This window comes from Astyanax mexicanus, chromosome 16, assembly GCF_023375975.1.
Source record: "Astyanax mexicanus isolate ESR-SI-001 chromosome 16, AstMex3_surface, whole genome shotgun sequence".
Classification (NCBI taxonomy): domain Eukaryota; kingdom Metazoa; phylum Chordata; class Actinopteri; order Characiformes; family Acestrorhamphidae; genus Astyanax; species Astyanax mexicanus.
Window position 1 is genome coordinate 32,103,729 of NC_064423.1, and position 21,198 is coordinate 32,124,926.

The 21,198-nt window shown below is 38.1% G+C and overlaps 1 protein-coding gene across 2 annotated transcripts in view; it reads left to right on the forward strand.

The window, feature by feature from the left end:
• Nucleotides 1-21,198, forward strand: part of LOC103037955 (heterogeneous nuclear ribonucleoprotein L-like) — a 108,771-nt gene that overhangs the window by 72,046 nt on the left and 15,527 nt on the right. For both annotated transcript variants that reach the window (XM_049465527.1, XM_049465528.1), the window contains exons 4-7: nt 3,688-3,773; nt 7,448-7,544; nt 7,688-7,760; nt 17,259-17,330. In XM_049465527.1, coding sequence (XP_049321484.1) covers nt 3,688-3,773; nt 7,448-7,544; nt 7,688-7,760; nt 17,259-17,330 — 328 coding nt within the window. The remainder of the gene's footprint in view (nt 1-3,687; nt 3,774-7,447; nt 7,545-7,687; nt 7,761-17,258; nt 17,331-21,198) is intronic.

Below are 21,198 nucleotides of genomic sequence, written 5' to 3' on the forward strand. Positions count from 1 at the left end.
ACACCACACTGCACCTGATCATTTCATAAATTAAATATTTCTCATTCAGTTACTTGGGTTACTTAATCCATTCTGTCTATTTCATTAATTTAATGACTAAAATCCCTGAAGCTCCTACTATACTAAAGAAAGTGCCCAGTCATTTTGCAATTACTGTTTAAACTTGCCCAAACAAACTGCATCAAGCATGAAAACGAAGTCTCATTCTGATTTAACTGGAATGAAAAGGGCTGATGTAAAAAATGCGCTTAGACTGCTGTGCCACTCAGGAGCTGAAAATTTAATATCACATTTATGAACATTAACTTTTTTCCAAAGAGAATACGTACAATATGTGTGGCTATGTATGAAAATACACACAGTTCTTTGTGATTCACTTCCTTTTTTTTTTGACTGGCAGGTAGACAGACAGACTGATAAATAGACAGACTGATAAATGTCAAATTAGCCAGTCAAAAAAAAATAGACATTGAATCAAACAGACCTGTAGTATGAATATGAAAAAAAAGCACCTCAATAAAAAATTAAACAGGAAGTGTCTTTTGGTTTATGAGTTCATCCTTCATTTTGGTGTTTGTGTTTATAGAACCACACCACAAACACACATATAGATCATTCAGTCTCTGTCTCCTGATATCTTACATGCTCTTAGCTCTTATGTGTCAAGTAGAGTTCGCTTCAGCTTATGATAAAATACTCCAAAAACATATATTTACATTTATTTAAATTAATAGAAGCAGACTGCAATTCATTTGATCCATCTGTGGCACCATTTGTGACTTGTTAGTGTTTTAATAGGAATCTGTATCTCATTACTACACCACCTTCTGCAGCTACTACACTACATCCCTGCCACCACAGAGAGCACACTGCACCTGATCGTTCCATAAATTAAATATTTCTTATTCAGTTACCTGGGTAACTTAATCCATTCAGTCTTTTTAATCCATTTAATGACTAAAATCCCCGAAGCTCCTACTAAGCTAAAGAAAGTGCGCTGTCACATTACTGCGGCTGCCAGAATCTGCCATTAGTGCGCAGTCCGGCAGCACATTGCTTCATCACCAGGGTAATCACCGCGTATCCTAATCATTATCACCCAGCACTGAAATGCACCGCTGTCCCTCATTGCACGCTGCCCATTGATAGCCGAACAATACGGATACTATCAGTGACAATCCAGTGCAGAACTCACTAATGGCCAGTCAGCTGAAACCTCATTGATCTCTATTATGTGAGTTCCCATTCCTCTGGTTTCAGCGACCCCCAGCAGAATCCTATGCCCCAGTCTGGGTCTCTTCTATAGATCAGAGTGGAAACAATCAGGGCCGGACTCCAGCTAATGGGCCTTGAAAGACCCTCCACGCCTGCAGTGCTGCTATGTTAAGTGGCATGGACCTTTTCAGGAGAGCACAGCGAGCCCTGATTGGAGGTATAGATCTGAGTTTTCGAACAGCGCCCGGCTTGATTAACAAGCTGATGAGCTACTTCCCACAGCATTCTGCACTTTAAATCGTAGTAGCGATTTACACGTCAGTCTGAAATCACAATGATTTTCCTTCCGGGCTGTGATGTTGCTCTCTGACTAAGCTGTATAGGTAGGTGGATGGTGGGAAGGGGAGTTCTGCATCAGACATGATATAATTAGTGAATATTAGGGCTGCACTGAGATGGGAATTGTGTACTTATGGCAATATGTTGTCATATGGCAATTTATTTGTATATCTGATAAAAGTGTACAGTGGGATTACATCATCTTGGGTCAGTATTAGAAAGAAATAGAATGTTCTTTTATTAGTAAGTTAACATATACATTTTATATAATATTACCATACATTTTGGGAGATTGATGTACTCAGCCCTATATACTAGTGCATCTCAAAAAAATAGAATATATTTGGAAAGTCTATTTATTTCAGTAATTCTGTTCGAAATGTAAAATTCATATCATATTTACATGTATTACACACAGTGATATATTTTAAACATTTATTTCTTTTATTGTTGTTGATTATGGCTTACAGCCAATGACAACCTAATCAGTGTCTCAGAAAATTAGAATATTATATGAGACCAATTGTTACTTTTGGCAGTCTGGGCAGTGTGCCAAGTCCTGCTGGAAAATGAAATCAGCATCTCCATAAAAGTTGTCAGCAGAGGGAAGCATGAAGTGCTGTAAGATTTTCTAGGAGAAACTGCACTGACTTTAGACTTGATAATAAAACACAGTGGATCAACACCAGCAGATGACATGACTCTCTAAACCGTCACTGATCATCAGTAAATTTTACATTTCATTTGTAAATCAAGGGAGCAGAGTCTGGAGGAAGAGTGGAGAGACACACAGTCCAAACTGCTTTAGGTTCCTATTTATGTGTATTTATCTTGATATCTATTTTGTTCTATTCTATTTTTATTGTGTTCTTCTTATTATTTTATTTTATTGTATCTATATTTACCTATTTTAACAACTGCTCTTGGGTGTAAACTGGACCATGAGATCACAGTTTCATTCCACCTCATGTACCACATGTGATGCGACTGACAATAAAGTCTCCTTGAATCCTTGAATAGGATTGTCTAGTGTGAAGTTCACACAATCAGGATTGGTTTGGAGAGACATGTCATCTACTGGTGTTAATCCCACCTCATCCACAACTCTCCAGTTTATCCCCAAAGTATTGGGTAAAGCACCATCACAGTCATTTCAGAGTTCCACTGCTTTACAGCTTAGTGCTGGGGGGCTTTATACCCCTCTATCTAGCCCTTGCCTGGCATTAGGCATGATGCCAACATGTTCATGTGGTGCGGTCAGCTCCATAGAGTCCTATTCTATTGACAATGTAATTTTGATCATTTAAGATCCTGACCTCACTAACACACTTGTTGCTGACCGCAATCAAATCTTTACAGCAATGAGTGACCAAGTGTCCTAATTATGACTGAGAGATCAATCAGTCAATCAATTAAATTACTATTTTAATGTGTTTTTAAATATTTAAATCGGATAATGGGTATTGTAAATCTTTACATATAGAAGCTGCCAGAGTGAATCTCAGTAGATAGACATTTGCTTCTGTCAGAAACCTGTAAAGAACATTTATGTGGCAGGCATTTCATTTATATTACACTGTTCCTTAACTGAAATATAATTATTTGTTATGTGTTTACACTGTGTTTAATATATAAGCTGCTTGTAAGGTTGAAGTGGGCTGATTACTGTAAAAAAAGGTAATTAATCGTAAAGTGTTCATGTATTCAAAAATGTAAAGAAAACAATAGTTGGCACATTACTTTAAAGGGTGCTGTTTGTTTACAAATAAAAAAAATCACATCATAAATATATAAAATAATAAAAATCGCAATCGTAATCGAGAGTCGCTTATATATTTGAAGAATATCGAGATTAATTTTTTTACAATATCGCTCAGCTCTAGTCCCAGTACTTTGGTCCATATAGAGTATTATGCAGGAGTAAAATATAGACAATAAAAAATGTTTTATTTCTTTTATTTGATCATTTGAATCAGTTTCTTCAATTGAACACACTACAGCATTTGTATACCCATAGTGTTGAATTATTATTAATCTCCAACTCTTGTTATAATTAAATGTGTATATTGCGCTTCACTTAAGACTGAAGCGTGTGTGTGATGACTCTTTTCTCTTGTCTGTTTAATGTTGCAGGATGTTTTATACACAGTGTGTAACCCCATCGGCAATGTGCTGCGGATCGTCATCTTCAAGCGCAACGGAATCCAGGCCATGGTGGAATATCCTTACTGGAGCATTTACTGCTGAGACAGGGCTGCAGTGTGTGTGTGTGTGTGTCTGTGTGTGTGAGGGTGATTGTGACTTAACACTGTTGCACAACAGGCAGTTTGGCAGGGCAGGAATACACACAAAGGCACCTTTCCATGCAGTCGCTCACACTGCAAATGTGGATGTGTTCAACCTCCAGCCTACACACACACTACCGGACTGACATAGACACGTGCTCTTACACACACACACACATCCACTCCACCCACACACACCTACACACACACACATCCACTCCACCCACATACACACACACATTACTCCTCCACTGGCTGTTTCTGTAGCTAGATCAGCACGAGGACCTCTCCAGCGTTTGAGGGCCCTCATCAAATATAGATGTATCCAGGGCAACACACACTGAAGCATGACATTGACGAGATGGGCCTCCTCCACAGAGAGATAAATCTGAGTAGAAACGCTGAGGAGGAACAAGCCGTTTCTCTGTCTCTCATTTTTCCCGCAAGTAGGTTACTCATCAAAACAGCTTTCAGGAAGGCATTGTGTGACTTTGTCCTAATTTGGACACTTTTATCAGTTGGTCAAATCTAAACATCACCCTGTAGAAGACACAGTTATCAACGCCAATAAGAAAAAGCATGAGGTAATTATATTAATATTATTAATTTCTGTCTCATCATAAAAAAATCATAAAAATTCAAATCATAAAAAATCTTTAAAAAATTACTTTATTTCAGTAATTTACTTTAAAATCAGTGTCTCAGAAAATTTGAATATTGTATAAGACCAATTGGTACTTTTGGCAATGTGGGCAGTGTGCCAAATCCTGCTAGAAAATGAAATCAGCATCTTCAAAAATGTTGTCAGCAGAGGGAAGCATGCAGTTTAGATAGTTTGGAGAGACATGTCATCTGCTGATGTTGATCCACTGTGTTATATCAAGTCCAAAGTCAGTGCCGTGTTTTTCCCTCTGCTGATGACTTTTATGAAGATATAAATTTCATTTTCCAGCAGGACTTGGCACACTGCCAAAAGTACCAATTGGTCTTATTTGATGTTCAAATTTGCTGAGACACTGATTTTTATTTTTATTGACTGTAAACAATAATCATCAACTATGAAAGGCTTACTGAAAAAAAAAGTTATTTTTTAATGATATTCAAGTTTTTAAAAGCACATGTATAACGTGGCTGTCCTATGAAAGGCACTTATCTCCATTTTTGATGATTTTTAGTTTACTACATAGCTTGAACAGACAAACTGTCCCTTACACTGTGCCAAAATTTCTTGATGAACGGACCAATAGAAATTCTACAAAATGACCTAAAATAAACTGTTTTTGCATTGACTTCCATTGAAAGTTTACAAGGTTTTTTCTCTCTCCTGTAAAGTTGCTGTTTTGGAGATGAGTGTTTTTCATTGGACAGCGACGATAAGTAGAAGAGGAAGCATTTTACTAAAATTTAAATTTTATTAAATGTAAATTAAATATTCGCCTTCAATTGATGGGGGATAAAAATGCAAATTAAAACATTAACGTGTTTAAAATATGTTTATTAAAACAATTAATTCTATTAATTCTATTATATAAAAGCTATGCTGCCCTCCCTTCTTCCCCATCCGGATTGTAGTCGTAACCAAGTTCTTGACTAGTTTAAAGGTTCCTGTCACTCACAGCTGTTTTATAATATGGCTCTTCCATCCTTTGTAGCAAGTTTATATTTAAGAGGATAGGACAGTCTCAGAGCACTTCAGAACGAATGCTCATTCTACTGAGCAAATAGCAATGAACAGGTTAGATAATGAAGTTTGGCAGTCATTAAGCTCATTACAAATTATGATTAAAGTCCAGACGTGCTGTGAGAAGCATCCAGGGAAGGCTTATTATTGTACTAGGGACATCTCATTCTTATAATATCTTTTGGCTGAATATCATATTTGTTATGGGACATGCACATTTATTCTTATAAAATACTTCAAAATAGTCTCATGAATAAAGTAATTATTATTATGGTTTATTTATTTCCAGTTTTACCCAAATAATAGATTTAAAGTGCATCATTTACAAAAATCTAATTGAAAATGTAAATAATGTTCCTAAATAGAAATTACAAAAAATGAGTTAATCATAAATATGTAAGGTCTTCTTGGTAAAAATATGTATTCATTTTTAATGTAATTAAGCTACTTTTTACAACTTAACTTAAAATAAATATGAATAGAGATATAATCTCTGAGATGGGATACATGGATAATTAAAAAGCCTTACCACACTGTTTAGGAGTGTCAGGGATGTTAAATGCAGAACTTCAGAAATGAAATCTTACATCCAGCTATTAGCCATTATCAGACCTCATTCTAACTCTATAATTATTTATGTTGAATTGCCATGAGCACTGTGGCAAGTGTTCAACCTTATTCACAAGATAACACCTCACAACTAATAGATCTTTGGGTGTTCCCAAACTGTACCCTGAGGTAACACCTCAACTTCTGTTTACATACTGATCTCCCATGACTTTTGGCATAACCATGTATAGTTATATAATATTTGAACAGAGTTCTCCAATTAGTGCTCCTGTAGTTTCACAACCTGAAAACCTGGTAGAGACCAGGAAGACCCCCAGCACATGTGGCCACCTGCCACTGGCTCCATATCCGCTAATGTGCTTCTATGAATAGAGGCTTGCATATGGCATATGGGCTTGTGTGGTTGGTGAACGGCCGCCCTTGACTTTGACCTTGACTGGTTGGTTGCTGTGTGACCTATGTTGTCAGTTGCTATGCTGAGCATCTCTGTGGAAGCATGATCCACCCTGTGTTTAGCCCTTTCACTTTGAGTCCACCAAAAGAAAAATGCACGTCAATTTTTAAAAAGTACAGCTCTGGAAAAAAATAAGAAACCACTTCAGTTTCTGAATCAGTTTCTCTGATTTTGCTATTTATAGAATAGAATAAAATGAATAAAAATAGAATTTGAATTAAATGAACACTGTTGTTTTAGGCAAGATTAATAATTATATAGCTCTTGAAAAAAATTAGACCATCTAAAAAATGATGAGTTTCTTTAATTTTACCAATTTTAAAACCTCTGGAATATAATCAAGATAAAGATCACAAGCCATCAAACCAAAGCTGAACTGCTTGATTTTTTTTCACTAGGAGTGGCATAAAGTTATCCAAAAGCAGTGTGTAAGACTGGTGGAGGAGAACATTCCAAGATGAATAAAAACTGTGATTAAAAACCAGGGTTAATTCACAAAGTATTGATTTCTGAACTCTTGAAAACTTTATGAATATGAACTTGTTTTCTTTGCATTATTTGAGGTCTGAAAGCTTTGTACCTTTTTTGTTATTTCAGCCATTTCTCATTTTCTACAAATAAATGCTCTAAATTGTAATATTTTTATTTGGAATTTGGGAGAAATGTTGTCTATGGTTTATAGAATAAAACAATAATGTTAATTTTACTCAAATATATACTTAAATAGCAAAATCAGAGAAACTGATTCAGAAACGGAAGTGGTCTTTTTTCCAGAGCTGTATATTTTTGGTTGTTTTCTAGCCTGTCTGCTCATTCCTAAAGTTCAGTCAGAAAAGCGTAAGGTGATGCTGTTCTCTGTTCATTTCACTCGCTGTGGTTTTCCCTTGACCGACTGCCATCCACGTTCGAAACGGTCCAGAACGCCCAGAAGGCCAAAGCGGCCCTCAACGGAGCCGACATATACGCCGGCTGCTGCACACTGAAAATCGAATACGCTCGGGTAAATCTGCAGCGCTCACACACTCACACATTTACACACTTGCACACACTTACACACGGTCACACACACGTACACACACCCACCGGTGGAGCCTAACACACATGCAGCGCCGCTGTGCTCTCTCTCTCCCTCCCTCATTCTAGCCCTCACGCCTCAACGTCATCAGAAACGACAACGACAGTTGGGACTACACCAAACCCTTTCTGGTCAGAAGAGGTAAGAGACTGTTGTGTGTGAGTGTGAGTGTGTGTGTGTTTTGTTTGTTTTTATGTATGTAATTACAACACTTTGCAAAAGCCAGAGACCACCTTTAATAAGAGTCATTAAGTGTATGTTCAGTGCCAGTGTAGGGCACCAAGTGGGGGAACAAAAATCATAATATCATAATAATAGTAATCCTAATAACAGCATATTTAAATAAAGCATGTTAATTTATATAAGCAATACAAAAGTAACATATTTGCTTAAGAAAAAGATTGTAAGTGTGAACATCTAACACGTTTTACGGTAGCCATGTGCACAGTGGAGCTGGGGAAGAAGCTGCTCGCACTCTAAAAATAGAAAAGAGAAGTTCTCAAAAAAGAAAACAGCTCAATAATAATAATAATAATAATCACATTCTCATGTATTCGTGGTATATATCTCAAGTAATATTGCTGTAGCAATTTCGAGTAACCTTGAAAAATGTTAAATCGCTTTTGTCTTAACCAGAATTTGGAGTTACCAAATGACATCATTAAATCCTTGAAACATTTTCATACTATTGATGACATAAGTATCAAGTGGTATTGCTGTAGCATTTCAGAGTAATGGTAAAATAAACCAGAATTTGACATGCTGAATTATTGTTTATTTTAGGGGCACCACAAATTGCTAGCGCCGGCCCTGTGCATGTCCAGTACATGGCCAAATGTTTGTGGACACCCCTTTTAATGAATGCATTCATTAAAAAATGGTCCAGTGGGCTAAGCACTGCCACTATCAGGAGATCACCGGTTCGAATCCTGTTCATGTAGCTTGCTCTCCCTGGGTGGGTAGATGGCGCTCTCTCCCCACATTACTCTAAAGGGTGATGTTGATCAGCACAAGGCGTCTGTGAGCTGATGTATCAGAACCGAGTCGCTGCGCTTTCCTCTGAGCATGCTGCGATGCTACTCGGCAATGCTGCAACAGCATCAGCAGACTTCACATGTTTCGGAGGAACTAACATGTGTTAGTTTTCACCCTCCAGGTGGTGGGGCATTACTAGTAATAGGGAGTCCTAATGAGTGGGTTGGGTGCTGGGCCTTGTAAATTGGGGTGAAAACTGGATAAAAGTTAGAAATAAAATTATAAATAATGAATGCATTCACTAATTCAAGTTGCACGCATTGCTGACACAGATGTAAAAATGCATATATACAGCTCATATAGTCCCTGTAGAGAAGTATTGCCAGTAGAATCTGGAACGAATAAACATTAACCTATTGGCACCATGCCTAATGCTATGGAGAAGTGGAACTGTGTTCTCTGGACTGATGAGGAGTTGAGGGGTGAGGTGGGTGTGGCTCTTGCCCTGAATGCAATCACATCCACAGAGCAAACATGTAACTAAAAAAGTTACTAAATGAAAACTCTTTTACAATATCATTGATGTTGGAAGAAACGATGAATCAGCAGGTGTCCCAATACTCTTGTCTGTATAGTAAATATTAGTTTGACTTGGTGCTAAACAAGATAGTTAATAAGTTAGGAAAAAAGATAAGAAGAGACATGCCTGAAGATGCCCCATTCCCGTATAGTCTTATAAATTCAGTATCTACCTTGTCCACATGTAAGGATGTTTTGGCAACCCACAACATAATTTCCTCCACTATTAATTCAGTTCTTTTCAGTCATTGTTCCACTTATAAGAGAGATATGTATTGCAAAGGCAGTCTATGGCCTGAATTCACAAAATGACTCTTTTGACTGAAATAAATGAATAAATGTGATAAAGGGTGGTCCCTGACTTTTATTGCCTATTAATAATGCACGACCCCTCAGCAATCCTAATCACCCTGTCACTTTCACCATGCTTTAGTTGTTCATGTCATTTGTATTTTGTTTCTGTGTCCATATGTGTGCTGTCACTTAAAAATCAAGGAAATCTTTATATCAGCAAACGTTGACATGATCACTGTATAGTACTGTTATTAAGCATGGTGGTGGTAGCATCATGGTCCAAGTTGGATGGAATAATGAGGAAGGAGGACTACTGCAGAATTCTCAACGTATAACCTCAGCTGAACCATCAGCTAGTTAGACTAGTTAAAAGTAGGGAACAGTAGGGTGTTTAAATAGGGCATTGACCCCAAACCCACTGTAGTAGATGTAGATGTAGTTGTAGAATAGGTAAAGCAATGAACTCTTTATTTTAACTTTTTTTTTTTTACTTTGAGTTCTGAAGAATACTGAAGGTTGTTGTAAAGATGTTCTGTTCTGTTCTTTTTTTCTGTTCAGTTCACCCGACTTTGACTGAGATTTCATTGATTGCTTTGAATGACCTCGTTTCTTCCTTTTGAGGGCTTCTGTAAAAGAGGAGTGTGTTAGCAGGCCTGTACACGTAACACACCTTGAATACCTTCATACGCCATTGATTAAACACTGAGGTCTTTTGTACCTTCAGTTCAGTCCTGTGTGAATTGCATGTAGTAGATACAGTATAATAGAGAGAGTGAGCGCAGAAAAACAGAACGCTCGTCTCACTGAAGATCATTCAGCTACTTAGCAGTTATTAACAATCTGACCCACAGTGATCCAGTTGCACGGCTCGAATGCCATAACACACAAGAATGACCTTCTAGAAAAGAGAAAGATGGCCTGCGATTGCATTAATTCAGGAAGGATGGTGAGAGGAGGGGGCTGAGGCGTTCTTGGGGAGAGTGGGGATGTGTCAAGGGGGCACAAGAGCGTGTGATTAACCAGCTTATGGATCGGCCAGATCACCGCAGCACTGCTGCAGCTGCCGCCGCGCCCCCCCTCCATCCTTTCCCCGCAAATAGAGGGTAAACAGAGTGTTATCACCAGAGAGCCGACGCTGCTTAGCAATCGATCGCCGTCTTCTATATGGGATTTGAAGGTCTGCTTGGCTTTGTCCGTGGCACAGCTCTCTCAGTGCTGCTGTAGGTGCACACTTTCAGCCCCTATTGTTTTGTTATCAAGGTGAAGGGTCACGTGTTTGGCAGAAGACGCCGTGCTGGAATTTGAATGCTAATTGAATCCTGAGCTACAGAAATAAATAAAAGAATATTAATGGACGTGCCAGGAGTGAAAAGAAAGGTAGTCATTTCCTCCTCTCTCTCTCTCTCTCTCTCTCTCTCTCCCTCTCTCTCTCTATTTCTATTTGTATCTATATTTTTTCTCGCTGGTTATTTCACTCAGCACTTTGTAATATTAGAGATGTCATGAAGGCTCATAAGAAGCCCTTCTTAGAGACGTGTAAATAATAGATTCTGTCTCGTCAAAGCCACAGAAATTAAAGAGCTCATGTCAGGATAAACTCAATTTGCATTTTAAAATGAAAAAAAAAAAACATGATGCAGTATGTAAAATAGGCCTGGGCTGTATACAATATTTCATTCTGTAAAAAAAAATGCATAATATTTTTGCTTTTACATATCTTCTATACCTGCATCCAGGATTACTTTTCTTTTGCAACCAAAAACAATTAAATACAAACTTATAAACTGTTTAAACTCAAGGGGTCCTATTTTAGTGATCTATAAACACCAAAGTGAGCAGATAACTCTTCCAGCCTTGTATCTGACATCACAAATTCAAGTATTCTGAGTGTTTTTATCCTCACATGTAGCAGACAGATTCTTCCAGGTTTGGTTTCATTCCTTCTTATTTGAACTGAGCGCATCTTTAAACCCACAGCTGTAATGGTACTGTTTTTCTCCCCCTTTTTTTTAGAGCATGACATCAACAATCAGTGAACCATGTATTAAATAGACACAGAACATACATTTAAAACATACAGGAGGCTGTATTTTTTATTTTTTTTTGACAAATATTTGTATTTCAAGAATTAGCCATAGCAATATATAATCAACAGAAAGGACTTTTTTTTTTACTTATCAACTAAACAGAAATCAAGGGTGAGGGGGGGGGGGGGAGTATTTTGTGCGTTTTAACACAGTATACAGTTTCAAACAATCCCAAAACCTCAAAGATCTCACATAAGTAACGTCTTTTAAGTCAACCCAGCATACTTCCAGGCCAGATTTTTAAGTCCAGAGATCAACTTACATGCTTTCTCATTACCTAAATAGACCAAGTATGGGTCCCATATTTTAATGAAATAAATAAGGTTTGTCTTTTACAGCAGAGGAGAAGGCTTCAAAAAGAAATAATGCTTGTTACAGATTGCCATTTATTTACTGATGGAACCTTGTCTGTTATCCAGAGACTCAAAATGCACTTTTTAACACAATACAAAAGAATAAACAGTAACTCTGTGTATGGGAAACCCTTTGGTAATCCATGTTTGATATCTAACAAGCAGATCTTGGTATCTAGATTAAGAAAACCATTTAAAAATTCTGTGATATAAGGATCCAATCACTGAATGACATTTATTACAATATTTAGACAGTTTTGGATTCATCCTATTCCTAGATTCTGGTGTGAAAAAGACAGTTTAGTATTTTGAATGGCCTTTCCCAATCTGCATTATTAGCTAACTCATGCATGGGATGCACGCATATAGTTGTCCAATCTTCCAAATCAATTGTAGAATCAAGGAGGCCGAGGAGGCCATCATTTTATATTTTTGTCCTTATTTGGAAAGGTCATCATAGTTTTTAAATACTGCAGTCCATTTATAAGCACTTAGACAATAATGATTCAGATATGGGGCCCTATGGTACATCCTGCACAAGGCGCGCCACAATATTCAATGCTATCTTACACCCCTTCAGCAGTCTATTTTCACACCTTTTCACACCCATGCCATTAAAATAGCATTAAAAAGCGCTACACTGTTAAGATACGAACGTGCCAAAGTCAGAGCTCATCTGGCTCTTAAAAGGAATGACAACTAGCACACTGGCACACTGGTTTATTTCACGTTACACCCAAAACACACCCATGATTAGATAAAATAATGAGTACACGCAAGGCGTGTTTTTTGCGCCCTCACGATACTAAAAACACACAGACACACCCTAAATCCAGCTGCACGATCAGCAATTGACCGGTGCGCTATAATGTGCTAAAATAGGACCCTAAGTGACTGCTGCTGAACAGACAGCTTCTTTTTTTTCCCCAGTAAATTCGTGGCCCAGGCCAATTTAACACAGCAATAACAGATTTCATAACACTATTGAAGAGTCCAATAGCCCAGTTGTTAAATGAGCCCTTGAGAAACAGGATGTGTTACTGTCAAACAACAACATTTTGTACGACGGGAGATGAGCGGGGCTCAGCAGGCTCTGTCTGACCATGAAAGTGAAATATTGAATGAAATATTGAATAATGAAAGTGAGACAGTAAGCAGAGTAACATTATCTAAATTAAAGTTTAGTTCCCTTTTTTTACCCAAAGAGGAAATCTGTTTTTCTAACCAGACATACTAAATATACAACATTAATAAAAAACAAACTACAAAATATAAAATTTACCTCAAAATCACACAATACAGTTCCTACTTTCAAAGTCGAGACTTAGTCTACAGCTGAAGCTCAGAGTGAACTGGATGATCTGGAAAGCTCAGTGTCAGTCTTGCTTTCTGGGTAGCCTAAAAAATCTAGGTACCATTTACCCCTTAATAAACCATGATTACTAATCAGTACCTACATTCAAAGAAAAGCAAACTGAAGTAAGAAAACAAGCCTGGAACCACCAGTGATTCTGTGGAGTTTATGAGAGTATGAACAAGGCTAACAAGATTAATATCAACCTTAATAATGCTAATGAACAGAAGTGGTACAAATATTGATATTGATATTGCGGTGGCTCTAATCTAATCAATAGGGTTAACCTGCGGTGAAGAACTACTATTCCTATTCCTGTTCTCCCTCCTATTAATGAACAGTCAATTTTACCATCTTCACATTAATCAGCAATCTGAATTTAGTAGTTTGCATATAAAAATCTTACAAAATACACTAATGGTCGTTCGATTCAGTTGTATCCAATTTAGCAGTTCAAATGACAGCAAAATAGCCCCAGAAAAGGCTGTTGCTACCACTGTGCTTCACAATTAGTAAAGTGTTTAAGGGGTTAAATTCATTTAGGAGTTAATCTAGGAATTTAGCTGAAGTCTATCGTAGTCACTTACATTTCCAGTTAGGAAACTGACTTAACAACTGACTTAACAATCATATTACTGGAATTATATAGAGCATTATAACATATATATATATATATATATATATATATATATATATATATATATATATATATATATAAAACCAACTGATCATTGATAATATAGTACAGTAACAATGTTTATGATTCCAGTTGTTTACAGTGCATTTTTAGTATTTTAGTCATCCACGCAGCATTAAAATCCAATGTTTCAGAGTTGGACAGTACTGTTGTGCAACTGATTTTATGAGACAAATATATAGAATTGATAATAAGCTGTAAAATGTATTTACTGCTTTTAATACTGTTGGTGAGCCGTGCATCCATCTTGGATTCATGGGGTGGGAAACTTGGGGTTAGTGAGGCTTTTCTAACTTTCCGAATTGAAAGTGCGACTTGTCGGAGCGTTCCAGTTGAAATATTCTACTTGAAATGTAGAACTTATAAATTGTGACATCCAAGTTCAAATGAAACACAGCATGAGTCTTTAAGAATATTGGTAAAACTGTTAAGTGCATTTTACTTGTTTGGCCTTTTTTATAGACCTCTGATTACACAATTACCCATTAAAATGATTGTTAGATGACAGGATTGCTGGTGTAATGGATGATGACAGGCCTCTTTTGAAGCAGCAGTGCTGTGTGGAGAAGAAGCAGGATAAGAGTGAGCTGAACATTCACAGTGTGAAGGTCACCTTCAGCCCTAATCCTCCCCCACCTTCCCATGATTCCTGTGGAAAATGGAGCCCAGCGGTGCCCACAGGTTCCCGCCGCTAACCGCTCATTTTGTAGCAATTAGCATCGCTCTGCATGACTTCTCCCTGCAGGCCCCCAGAGCTAAACAGAAAGAGAAAGAAAGGGTAGAGACGGAGGGAGAGAGGGAGCGTGTTGCTCTTTTCTCCTTCCGCTCTGCTTCTGACAGTCAGGAGTAAGACTTTGTTCCTACGCGGGTTCCTGACTTTGAAGTGATGTAATGCCGGATGATGTGTTGCGCCGGTGCTGAAAACTTCCTTCCTCAACGTGCTGCTTTTTCCCCTCCTGTATCATACAATCGTCTTCAGTCAGAACCTCAAAACCAGGCAGGAGATCGCAACTAACAAGACGCTGTCTCGCTGCCTCCGTGAAAGAAACAGGCTTAATTTAACCGTGGAAATGACTTTATTCTCCTTTCTGACTAACTTTAGCGAGACAATCCTCTCCTCGTCTCCTTCAGTCCTGTTTTCCCTGCTGTTTTCTTCTCTTTTCTTCTTCAAGAGAGGGTAGACGGGAGTCTTGTTCTCATTTAAGTGTTTTCTCTGCCATTTTCTGTACCTTTGTGAGTGTAAGCATCGACAAACCCTTCATTCTGAGGGAAAACCATCTTTAATTCTTATTTTCTATCAAACTCTTATTTGTTACACCTATTTTTGCTTAATTACAAGCAATATTCCATCAGCCTTCTTAGGCTTTTGGCTTCTGTTGTGATTTTTCAGCTTATTTGAGGAGGACAGGTTTCCTGCAGTCTGATCAGCCTCATTAAATTCAACCTTGTCTAATCAGGTTTCGATTCTATTTATGGTAAAACTATGGTAAAGTAAGGTGGACTTTGAATCCTAGTCTGATACAATAAGAAGTCCCTGGGCAAGACTCCTGGTTGTTTTGCTTTTATACTAATATACTGATGTATTTGCAATGAAAGCAAAATTAGGGTAGTTCTGCAAAATGTGGGTGAGTTTTTAAGTTAAGCATGAGGCCCTCAATATCCAGTGGGCTTGATTTAATTGGCTGCACCACAGTAATTTTGTGAATGAAAATGACGCATATTATATGAAAGTAAACTTTTACATTACTGTGGCTGCGTCCCAACTCTCAAACTACACTATAATGAATGCAGTTCTAATGGTACCTAGTACTGAAACACTGTATAGTGTGATAGTGTGTGGTAGTGTAGGATTTGAAACACAGCCTTGTCAAACTATTGCATCAGGCAGGGGAAGTTAAAACACAAACAAAATAGATAAACATGAACCTATAGTTTTTTATAAAACTTTGTGAAAATACCAGGCTAAAATTGAACATGAACAATTTTGACCTGCACAGACGTGATCATATCCTCAAAAAAATCTTAAAAACTATTACATATACTACATAAATAAATAAACAAATATAAAGTGCTTTTTTGGACCCATTTTATAACAAGTGCCTGTAATAACTGTCTAATTACACTTTAACAATCCATATAATGTAGCTGTGTAACTACCAGTGAAGTACTGTATGCATTGTTAAAGATTGATTACAGTTGTACAGGTTATGTAATTAGACATGTGTATAATGATCAATTAAACAAAGCATAATATTTAGTTTAAATAAAATAAAATAAATTATTGATTTTTATCATTCAAAAACAATCACAACCCTAACTTACATACCACCCAAAAGCTGTTGGAGAAATATGAATTCATACACAATTAATTAAACACGTGAGAATTCACATTCTTTGTAAAAGACTTCAGCAGCAGTAAAACTGCAATGTGTGTATGTGTGTGCATGCATGCCTGAAGGAGAACAGAACAGTGTGACTGGCAAAAAATGGAGGGAGGCAATACTTATCAACTTTATGTTTACTTATCATGATACTGCAACCAGCCAATAGAAGCACTAGAACTTTTATTGCTCCAAGTTTGAGAGACTTTGCTCTGTCCGTGCCTTCTAAAGCCACTGATGTAACAGATGACAGAAAGTAGTTTTTTTCTAGCAAGTAAAAACAGTTGTAAGATCATGGACCTTAGTAGTTTTGCTAGCTGTGCTCTGACATTTTGAAGGTGCAGGGTACGGGTGACGGGACGGTAGGCTGTGTGATCTAGTTTAATAGAAGAATCCTGTATTACTGTTGCACTGCACCTCTTTCACTTCTTCACTGCCCTCCCCCTCCCCCCCTCTGGGTAGTTGCCTTTCTACCGCCGTGACATTTAAAGGGCTCTAGACAGCCTGTGCCCTCTCTCTCTCTTCTCTATCTCTTTCTCTCACGCAGACACTCTTACACTCTCCTCACACACACTCAGTGTGTATGAGTGTGGCTCAGTCTCAGTTCTGTTCACATATGAAGTGTAGTTCTGCCGAGGCCGTGGATTTGCTGTGTGAAAGTGAAAACCGTACGCTGTTGGCATGCAGAGACATTTCATTTCCTATTACCGCTAATCTCGGCCTGTTTCGGTCAGTCTTGTATTTGCCTTTGCTGCCTCTCTTCATGAGATTGCATGCATACATATTGCATGTTTTATCTAGGTTAGATTGTAAGTGTGTATGTGTGTGTGTGTTTGTATGTGTGTTTGTGGCTGCAGTTCTATAGCAGGTTCACACCTCGCTCTAACCTCTCGCGTGCGTGTATGTGCTTTGATTACAGAACGTGGTAAAGGCAGACAGAGGCAGGCCATACTGGGGGAGCATCCATCCTCATACAGCGACAACGGTTACGGTCAGTCTCCATCTCTCTGTCTTATGTATACATATATGCACATATACACTAGCAATTGTTTTACACAGTGTCTGCATACACCAATCGAGCATAACATTATGACCACCTCTATATTGCTTTATCTGTTTCACGGCATACATTACTATCCTCCTTTTACCCTGCTCCCCATGTTCTTCAATGTTCAGGAGCACACAGAACCTCTACAGAGCTGGTATTATTTGGGTGGTGGGTCATTTATTCTCAGCACTGCAGTGACCCTGACGTGGTGGTGATATATTAGTGTTTGTTGTGCTGATATGAGTGGATCAGATACAGCAGTGCTACTGGAGATTTTAAACACCTCAGTGTCACTGCTACACTTAGAATAGTCCACCAACAGTGTCCTGTGGGCAGCACCCTCTGACCAATGATGAAGGTCTAGAGCAGGGGTTGGCAAAAAGAGAACATCATGAAACATCTGACCTGTGAGGTTGTTTGAACTATAATCAATGATAATGAAAAAAAAAAAATAATAATAATAAAATGCTTCTCTGGCGAGCGCTTTTGTTTACATCCCTCCCCTTTAGTTTCTGCCCGTTCTTTTTTTCTGTCCGTTTTTGGGCTCCCTATCTCCTTATAAGGGTGTTTTTCCCCGGCCGTGTCCCAATTCAGTAGCCGGGGCAGCGATAGTGTAATGGACCGCGACCCTGATGACACACAGGGGTTTTTGTGTGACAGCAATGATACAAAATTCACTGCAGAACTTGGTAGTAACCCAGAGTTCTCACAGTATACGTAATTCTTCCCCTGCTGTTAAACTGGTCACACCAACAACACCAACCACATCCTGAGTACTCATTTACAGACTGGCTGCTACTGATCACTCTGATCCTCCCAGTTCACTCATCATATTCACACTGAGCTCCAGCAGTTCTGTAAAGTCTGTATGCACTTTGCATTTTAACTAGAAACCCCTGTACTATTCTTACACATTGCGCTGTGTTCTTTAACTGAACACGGGTTATCTGAATGTTTATATGTACACATGATATGCTGTTTCAGACCTGCTCTGTCTCATTATTAGGGTTGACAACTGTATCATAAAATAAGGTATTGTCCCATAATTGAGGAATAATAATGATAATAAATGTTTTCAAACAGGCTGTTTAGTATGCTGTGTCCACAGATCCTAAATCCTTTTTTTCTCTACAAAAAGGCCTTAATTTCTCTCAAAATGTCTTAGAATATCATCATTTAAGTTTTTTAAAAAATGTACATTGTACAAATGTACATTTTAAAAATGTACATTATATTTCTTAAATAGGCAGTGTTTTTCCCTGGTCGTAAAACAATCCTGACAACCAATGAGAATGTCATAGAACTGCCATCATTGCTAAGATACACCTGATATAAGGCTGTCCATGCTCAGTCAGTCGCTAAACACAGAAAATTAATGAACTACAGAGGGGAATGGGAAAATTTCTACAGAGTGCCGTAATGTGCGAGACTGAGACATTGTACAAACCTGATCACTCGGACTGACACATGGTTTTCTACACAGAAGTGGGGCTTCTCAGTCCAGCGCAACCAGCTAAAGTTTTTTTTGCCTTTTGTTTTAAGCTGGATTAGTTTAGCTACTGATGACTTTCATTAATAACATAAGGAACAATCCAGAAAATACACTTGGAAGGAGTTAGGAGTCATTTTCTGGAACAGACAGATGTTAAAGTGGTTCCAACGGACTAAGGCGATGCCACTATGATCAGGAGGTCGCTGGTTCGAATCCCGGTCATGCACCTTGCCATCGGCTGCCACAGCCTCGAGAGCACAATTGGCCTTGCTCTCTCTGGGTGTGTAGATGGTGCTCTTTCCCCTCATTACTCCTAGGGGTCATGAGACCTCTGTGAGTTGACGTATCAGAACTGAGTCGCTGCACTTTCAGCAATTTGAAAAGAGGTGGCGGCTGACTTCACGTGTATCTAAGAAGGCATGTGCTAGTCTTCACCCTCCTGGTGTTGAGGCATGACTAATGTCAGGGGGAGTACAGCTAAAAAGTGTGTGTGGGCTAATCAAACAGATCTGCACACTCTTGGTATTTTAATCTCAGTTTCTTCATGAGGGAGAGTCACCTAGAATAGTTTTCTCAGCATCTTGAATGAGTTCTTGGAGGTGCTGAACAATAGCTGCTGCTTTTCCTTCACAAAGTGAAACTCCAGCTCATCCAAAATCACCTCAAATCACCATCTCAGTTCATCAGGTTTAGATCAGGGGATTAATGTGGAGGACAAACCCTTTTTTTGTTTACTATGCAATTTCATATGTGTCCCTTAATAGTTTTTTTATATCTTTAATATCAATCTACAATGTAGAAAATAAATTCAATAAAGAAAAACATTGAATAAGACCAAACTTGAGTGGTACTGTATATACACCCATATGTATTTGCTGAACTGCATAATCATTACAGTGTTATTATTAATATAGTAGCATTATTTGCATCTTAACCACAATTCTGCCTTTATGTAAACATTTACACATTCAAAATTGTATTTATTGTCATTTGTACTTATTGTGCACTACTGTCTCACTTCTGTTTTGCTGTACTGTATAACCCTGTATTAGTACAGTGACATAACATTTCAATTGAACAGAACTGAATTAATAACATTGTTTCCCATATACAGCTCTTGAAAAAATAGGAGACCACTTAACAATTATAGGTTTCTACGATTTTACCAAATTGAAATTTCTGGAATATAATCAAGAGGAAGATGGATGATCACAAGCCATCAAACCAAGCTGAACTGCTTGAGTTTTTGCACCAAGAGTGCAGGTATAAAGTTATCCAAAAGCAGTGTGTAAGACTGGTGGTGGAGAACATGAGAACATGCCACGATGCATGAAAACTGTGATTAAAAACCAAGGTTATTCCACAATGGAACTTGTTTTCTTTGCATTATTTGAGGTCTGAAAGCTCTGCATCTTTTTTGTTATTTCAGCCATTTCTCATTTTCTACAAATAAATGCTCTTAATGACAAAATTTTATTTGGAATTTGAGAGATATGTTGTCCGTAGTTTATAGAATAAAACAACAATGCTCATTTTACTCAAACATTTACCTATAAATAGTAAAATCAGAGAAACTGATTCAGAAACTAAAGTGGCCTCTTATTTTTTTCCAGAGCTGTATATAAAATCATGTATTCAACTGTGGGTACCTGTATGTAAACTCAACCCTGACCTAAAAAATGTTTTTGCACTTTCAGCTTTCATAAATGATACATGAGACCTTTTTTGGTCTTGATATAGTCATGTAGTCGGATCACCCTATTTTTTTACTGGTTTTCCTGCAAAGTACGATTTTTTTTTTGAGTACTGAAAATACACACACACACACACACAGACACCACTCATCTCTGTCGTCTTTTTCTTTCCCTCCTGTCCTCCTGTGTTAGTCTGCAGCTGTTTCTTAGTTAGGGTGATTAAGCTCACTCACCCTTTTCCACCCAGAAAAGGAGGATGTGGGAGAGAGAGAGAGAGATGGAGGGATGGGTGTAGAGGAGAGACGGAGAGAAGGAGGAGAGAAATGAAGCAGGGAGCCAGTTGGGGGGTGGGTGGCAGGCCGTGTTGGTGGTGGGGGGTAAGAGTTGCTCTTCTATGAGATGCTAACCATGGTGTAATTAGCAAGACCCTGCAGGGGAACCGAAGTGCATCAGACTAGAAAATAGTGTGTAATTTTTTTCTCTTTCTCTCACACGTCTCTCTCTCTCTCTCTCTCACTCACTCTCTTGCTCTCATTCTCTTTTTTATTATATATTTTTCTGAAGCATTGCAGCAGAATGTTTAACAGCAGCTTCCTGCAATTGACAGGTCTTCTAACTCTCTCTC